This window comes from Myotis brandtii, unplaced genomic scaffold (assembly GCF_000412655.1).
Source record: "Myotis brandtii unplaced genomic scaffold, ASM41265v1 scaffold3255, whole genome shotgun sequence".
Lineage (NCBI taxonomy): Eukaryota > Metazoa > Chordata > Mammalia > Chiroptera > Vespertilionidae > Myotis > Myotis brandtii.
In genome coordinates, this window is record NW_005362505.1 from 22,664 (window position 1) to 30,457 (window position 7,794).

General features: G+C 39.6%; 1 protein-coding gene across 3 annotated transcripts in view; it reads left to right on the plus strand.

Moving 5' to 3' along the window:
* LOC102240020 (selection and upkeep of intraepithelial T-cells protein 8) overlaps positions 1-7,794 on the plus strand; it is a 32,988-nt gene that overhangs the window by 5,311 nt on the left and 19,883 nt on the right. For all 3 annotated transcript variants that reach the window (XM_014543429.1, XM_014543430.1, XM_014543431.1), the window contains exon 2: positions 1,652-1,732. In XM_014543429.1, the coding sequence (XP_014398915.1) occupies positions 1,654-1,732 (79 nt within the window). In that variant the 5' untranslated portion in view covers positions 1,652-1,653. The remainder of the gene's footprint in view (positions 1-1,651; positions 1,733-7,794) is intronic.

The following is a 7,794-nucleotide window of genomic DNA, read 5'->3' on the forward strand; positions in this document are numbered from 1 at the left end:
ATTATTAATATTTTAATTGTATTTTAAGTAGACTTTACAAAAAATATTTATTGAGTTATAATTGACATACAAGAAACTACATATGCTTAACATGAATAATTTAAGTTTTACATATGTATACCCTGTAATACTATCTCTAATCAATATAATAAACATATCCATCACTCCCCAAAATGATGGAAAAGTCAAGCACTTTTGTAGCTATTCCTTCCTCTTCATTTTCCCCTCCTCAAGCAACCACAGAGATTACTTGCAATTTCTAGAATTTTATATTTATGTATTCACACAGTATGGACCACTTTTTCTGTCTGACTTCTTTAACACAGCACAATACTTTTGAAATTCACACATATGTAAAATGGTTAATTCCTTTTTCTTGTTGAGTATATTACATCATATAGATGTACCACAACTTGTTTGTCCATTTCTAGTTATTGACTATTACTTCCAGTTCTTAACTATTACAAACAAAGCCATTATTAACACTTGGATACAAGTCTTAATATAGACATGTGCTTTTATTTCTCTTATTACTTGCTTTTAAAAATAATTATTTGTCTTTCATAGATTCAAGGTTTCAGTTACTGATTTTGAATAGGAGTGGTAAAGGAGGGAGTCATCTAGAGATTATTACATCTCTTTGGAAATTGTAATATGCTTTTCTTGGTGGTATGCCAACCTACCAACCTACCAACCTACCAACCTACCTCCACACACTGGGATGTGAATAGTCTAGTGGGTCAGTGTTGTTGATAATCATTGTCATATCTGTCAGATATCCTATATAATAAAGCGGTAATATGCAAATTAACCCTCATGCCTATGACCAGGCTGGCAGGGGGGTTAGTGAGGGACAACCAAACGACTGAACAGCAGGCTTCATGGGGTGACAAGGCCGGCAGGGGGGTTAGTGAGGGATGACCAAACGACTGAACAAGCAGGCTGTGTGGGGCGACCAGGCTGGCTGGGGAGGGGCAGTGAGGGGCTACCAAACGACTGACCAGCTGGCTTCGTGGGGTGACCAGGCTGGTGGGGGGACAGTGAGGGGCAACTAAATGACTGAACAGCAAGCTGTGTGGGGGGGGGGGCATGAGGGGCAACCAGGCTGGCAGGGGGGGGCAGTTTGGGGTGACCAGGACAGCAGGGAGGGAAGTTGGGGGCAACCAGGCCAGCAGGTGAGGATTAAAACCATTTATTAAGCTATTTTAGTTCCACCTGAATTTGGTTTCATCTTAATTGTTCAAGAATATGAATTCAAAAAATACTTTACTTACTTTACCATGCATGCTTAGACATTCATACTTTTGTGCTTGACATTTTTGTTTCCTCCCCCATTTCATTCACTTAGAGTGTTTTTTCTAGTCCATTTGTTACACCTACTAGAGGAAATGTTCACTTAGTAGGTTAGGTCACAAAGTGAAAGAGAGATAAAAAGCAAGTGTGATTTAGTGGGAGAAAGGGACTGGGAAGGCCTTTTCTAATCAGAACACTTCGGGTGGACATGGTCATTTTGTTGAGCACTGAGAGAACTTATACTCTGAAGGAAGAGTCTCAAAGTTGTCCCTCTTTGTGATCTTGATTAATTTAATGTATCTTGACAATTCCTACAAATATCTCATAGTCCATGATTTTCTCCTTGTCTCTTTTCCAGGCATGATGAAGCTTAAATCCTCTTCTTTTTCTGGGTACTGTGTGGGCTTTCTTCTCCTACAAGTGATGACATCAACATCAGGTAAGAACATCTACTTTTTTCTTACTGAGTCACAGCTATGGAAAGAACCTAGGGCAGCCTTCCAGTGTGCAGTTCAGCATGTAAAGACCTTGGAAGTCATCCATGCATCCTAACATCAAGTTAAAAAGCTGAACAAAACTGAAAATCAATAACTCTTTTTAGGTCCAACAGGGAAGTGAGGTCATAGGACAAATTGGGGAGTTAGACAAGTGGAGAGTTAGAGACTCAACCTCCACGTCAGAAACCTCTGTGAAAACCAGTACCCGGGTTAGGAGATCTAAGCTGTAATTACTGAATTGCTGGAAGCTCAGTGTGGACAAGTCTGAGAATTAAAGCTCCAGGAAGGCCCAGTCATGGGAGAACTCACTTTTGTGAATTTTATCTCCAGCATTTTTACTAGGATCTAACGGTGAATAATGGATAAAAATCACCTCATGTTTTAGGAAGGGGAAGGGGAAAAGTAACCATTTTGAAATATAGTATTTATTTATTTATTTATTTATTTATTTATTTATTTTTGTTAATCCTCACCAGAGGATATTTTTTCCATTGATTTTTAGAGAGAGTGGAAGGAAGAGGGAGAGAAAGAAATATCGATGTGAGAGAGGCACATTGATTGTTTGCCTCCCACATGCGCCTTGACCAGGGCCAAGAATCAAGCCTGCAACCAAGGTACATGCCCTTGACCAGAACCTGGGATCCTTTAGTCCACAGCCCAATGCTCTATCCACTGAGCCAAACTGGCTAAGGTTTCTTTTTTATTTTTAAATTTTATATTTTCCATCACCATTTATTCTCTCTTTCCCTCTTCCACTTCAATGCCTCCTCACCCCCACTCCTGCAATCACCACACTGCTTTACATGTCTGTGAGTTCTCTCTTTTTTTTTTGTTCAGTCTCCCCAGTACCTTCCCCCCCCTACCCACCCCCACACACAACCAGGGCTGTCTTCCTGCTCTCTATCTATGAGTCTGTCTCTACTTTGTTTGGTAGTTCAGTTTGTTCATTAAATTCCACATTTGAGTGAAATCATGTGGTACTTGTCTTTCTCTGACTGGCTTATTTCACTGCATAATGTTGCCCAGCTCCATCCATGCTGTTGCAAAGGATAAAATTTTATTTCTTTTCATAGAAATGTAGTATTTCATCGTGTAAATGAACCACAGCTTTTATATCCACTCATCTACTGATGGACACTTGGGCTGCTCAACACCAAGACACTTCACCAAAGAAGACATGCAGATGGCCTATGAACATACGAAAATATGCTCAACATCACTAATTGTCAGGGAAATGCAAACTAAAACCACAATGAGATATCACCTCACACCTGTTAGAATGGCTATCATCAATAAATCAGCAAACAAGTGTTTGTGATAATGAGGAGAAAAGGGAACCCTTGTGCACTGTTGGTGGGAATGCAGATTGGTGAAGTCACTATGGAGAATAGTATGGAGTTACCTGAAAAAATTAAAAATGAAACTGCCTTATGTCGCAGTGGTTTCACTTCTGGGAATTTATCCGAAGGAACCTGAAACACTATTTCAAAAGAACTTATGTACCACTATGTTCATTACAGCGTTATTTACAATAGTCAAGATTTGAAAATATGGTCTTCTTAATAGGGCCTGCTTTCAAGAGAGACTGTTTTACCAGAACCTAACCTATTAGTGTTTTATCAGAATCTGACTGATCTGGAGGTAGGAAAATATCCAACTCCAGATCACCTAAGGGGGTGGGGGTGGGGAAAGTTGAGATGAAGTTCACAGCTAAGGACATAGGCTAACTAAAAGACTAAGATCTAATCATAGGACTAAAGAATACCTCCTCTCCCACTACACTTATACCATCACTAAAAACCTTTTAACACAAGTTCCTTCCGTTTACCCAATCCATCATGTTTGGTTTTCAACAAAAAAATTGCAAGGCCTACTAAAAGGCAAAAAATGTAGTTTGAAGGGGCAGAGCAAACATCAAAACCAGACTTTGATATGATAATATTGTTGGAATTATCAAACCTGGATTTTAAAATAACTATGATTACTATGCTAAGGTCCCTAATGGAAAAAGTAGGCAACATGCAAGAACAGATGGGAAATGTAAGCAGAGAAATGTAAATTCTAGGAAAGAATTTTTAAAATTATAGAGATAAAAAATACTGTAACAGAAATGAAGAATGCCTTTCATGGACTCATTAGCAGACTAGACCTGAGGGAAGAATCTCTGAGTTTGAGAAGATATCAATAGAAACTACCAAAACTAAAAAAAAAAAAAACAATTAGAAAAGGAGTTTGTTTGTTTTTAAAAGAGAAAATCCAATAACTGTGAGACAACTATAAAAAGTGTGATATATTTATAATGGCAATAACAGAAGGAAAAGGAAAAGAGAATGGAATAGAAGAAATATTTGAAATAATAATGACTAAGGATTTTCTTAAATTGATATCAGTCACCAAACCATAGATCCAAGAAATCTACAGAACACGAAGCAGGATAAATACTAAAACATTACATTGAGCCATATGATATTAAAACAATAGAAAATTAAAGAAAATTTTTTTTGAAGAAGCCAGGGGCCTAGGGACCCACCCAATTCACTTATAGAGCTTATAGGAAATGTTAAAAGAAGTTATTCACAGAGAAGAAAAGTGAAACAAGTCAGAAAATTAGATCTCCATAAAGCAAAGAAGAGCAATAGGGAAGGAATAAATTAAGGCAACATTAAAATTTTTATTTTTTTATTCTTAATTGACCGAAAATAATATTGTTCAAGATAATAACAGCAACAATGTAATCAATGATTATAGTTTATGTATAACTGAAGTGAATTACAGTGATGATGCAAAGGAATGGGGAAAGATACTAGGAATTCTTAGTTATTATAAGGTATTTGCATTACCCATAAAGTAATATAATGTTGTTTTTCAAAATACCTATTTAAAAACTACTCCCCGTTTTCCCCTCCTTTCAGTCACAAAAGAGCTACCATTCTACTCTGCTTCTATGAGTTTGACTATGTTAGATGCTTCATATAAGTGGAGTTAGCAGTATTTGTCTTTCTGTGACTGGCTTATTTAATTTATTTTCTTCCAGATTCATACATATTGTAGCATAATACAAGATTTTATTTTTTAAGGCTAAATAACATGCCCTGTTTTGTATATGTTACACTTTTTCTCTTGTAAAACTGAAACTCTTCATCTTAAAAGTGGGTTTATTGTAGACAACATTTTATTGGATCCTGTTTTTTTGAATCACTCTGATAATTTCTGTGTTTTAATTGGTGTCTTTAGGCCACTGATGTTTAAAAATATATATTTTATTGATTTTTTACAGAGAGGAAGGGAGAGAGATAGAGAGTTAGAAACGTTGATGAGAGAGAAACATCGATCAGCTGCCTCCTGCACATCTCCTACTGGGGATGTGCCCGCAACCCAGGTACATGCCCTTGACTAGAATCAAACCTGGGACCTTTCAGTCCACAGGCTGACGCTCTATCCACTGAGCAAAACCGGTTTCGGCCGGGCCACTGATGTTTAAAGTGATTATTAGTATAACTTGATTAATATCTAACATATTTTTGTTTACTGTTTTCTATTTGTCGCCTTTGTTCTTTTTTGTTATTCTTTTTTGCCATATGTGGTTTTATTTTCCATCAAGTATACATTTTCACTGTGGTCCTGGCTGGGTTCTCAGTTGTTTAGAGCATCTTTGCAATATACCAAGATTGTGAGTTTGATCCTTTGTCAGAGCACATATAAGAATCAACCAATGAATGCATAAATAAGTGGAACAACAAATCAATATTCCCTCCTTCTCTCTCCCCACCCACCACCTCCCCTGTCTCTCTCTAAAATCAATAAAAAAATTTTATTGTGGGAAAATTCACATAAAATGACATTAACTATTTTAATTATTTTAAGTGTAAAGTTCATTAATAATAAATATATTCATAATGTTGTGCAATCATCACTATCTTTTCCTCTTTCATGGCTTATCTTTTTCCATCCTTTCACTTTCAATTTATTTGAGTCTTTGGATCTAAAGTGAGACTTTTGTAGGTAGCATATCCATTCTTCTAGCTCTGTCTGTTGATTGGAGATTTTAACCCATTTACATTTACAGTCATGACTTACTTTTATCATTTTGTTATTTATTTTTGTATGCCATACCGCTTTATTGTCCCTCATTTCCTTCATTACTTTCCTTTTTGTATCTAGTTGAGTTTTTGTATAAATAGTATAAATTCCTCCCTCATTTCCTATTTTATATATTCTATAGCTATTTTTGTGTAGTTATCATAGAAATTGCATTAACATCCTAAAAGTATAACACTCTAATTTGAATATATAACAGCCTAACTTTAATAAGAATTTTAAAAACTGTTTCTTTAACTGCTCTGTACCTATTCCTTTCACTTGTTTATGGTACAAAATTATATCCTTACATTGTGTGCCCTAAGACATAAACTAATAATTCTTTTAATCACATTAGGTTCTTATAATTTACAGTGCAAAAGGTGGACCTATAAACCAAAGTTGCAATAATGCTAGCTTTTAGACTAATAACTTTTTTAAAAAATCTATTAGTTTCTTAAATCACATAGAAAACAAAAAGTGGAGTTAGAAACCATTGTTATAATAACAATAGCTTTTATACTTGCTCATGTATTTACTTTGATTGGGTACTTTATTTCTTCATACAGCTTCAAGTTACTGTAACTACCTTGAGTATTTTATTTTTGGGGGGGATGGGGTAGGGCAGATCCAGTGGTTACAAACTCCCTCAGATTTGTTTATCTTGGTTGACAGGGTTTTTTGTTTTGTTTTCCTTTCAGCACTTTGTATATATTATTCCACTTCTTTCTGGATACCAAAGTTCTGATGAGAAATATGTTTATAATCCCTCATATGTGATGAGTTGCTTCTCTTTTGCTGCTCTCAAGATTCTGTCTTTGGCTTTTAAAAGTTTGATTTTAAAGTGTCTATTTGTGATTTTCTTTGAGTTCATTTTGGAGTTTGTTGAACTTCATAGATGTTTATAGTCATGTCTCTCATCACATTTGGGGAGTTTTCAGCCATTATTATACCAAACTAGAGGCCCGGTGCACAAAAATTTGTGCACTCGGGGGGGAGGGGGGGTCCCCCAGCCCGGCCTGTGCCGTCTCGCAGTCTGGGACCCCTCGGGAGATAACGACCTGCTGGCTTAGGCCTGCTCCTGGGTGGCAGAGGGCAGGCCCAATCCCTAGGTGCAGCCCCTGGTCAGGCTCAGAGCAGGGCCGATAGGGGAGTTGGGGCGCCGCCCCCTGTCATGCACAGAGCAGGGCGGATCGGGAGGTTGCAATGCCACCCTCAGTCACGCTCAGGGTAGGGCCGATTAGGGGGTTGGGGCACCGCCCCCTGTCACACTCAAGGCAGGGTCGATGGGGAGGTTGCGGCGCCACCCCCTGTCACGCACAGAGCAGGGCCGATCAGGGGGTTGGGGCGCTGCACCCTGTCACACTCAGGGCAGGGCCAATGGGGAGGTTATGGCTCTACCCTGTCACACACAGAGCAAGGCCCGTGGAGGTGGGGAGCTCCCTGTAATGCACAGAGCAGGGCCCATCAGGGGGTTGAGGAGCTCCCCCCTGTCATGCACAGAGCAGGGCTGATAGGGGAGGAGTGGCACCGCCCCCTGTCACACACAGAGCAGGGCGGATCAGGGGGTTGGGGCGCTGCACCCTGTCACACTCAGGGCAGGGCCAATGGGGAGGTTATGGCTCTACCCTGTCACACACAGAGCAAGGCCCGTGGAGGGGGGTTGGGGCGCCACCCTCTATCACCCACAGAGCAGGGCCAATCAGGGGGTTGGAGCGCTGCCCCCTGTCACTCACAGAGCAGGGCCCATCAGGGGGTTGAGGAGATCCCCCCTGTCACACACAGAGCAGGGCAGATCAGGGGGTTGGGGCGCTGCACCCTGTCACACTCAGGGCAGGGCCAATGGGGAGGTTATGGCTCTACCCTGTCACACACAGAGCAAGGCCCATGGAGGGGGGTTGGGGCGCCACCCCTGTCACACTCGGGG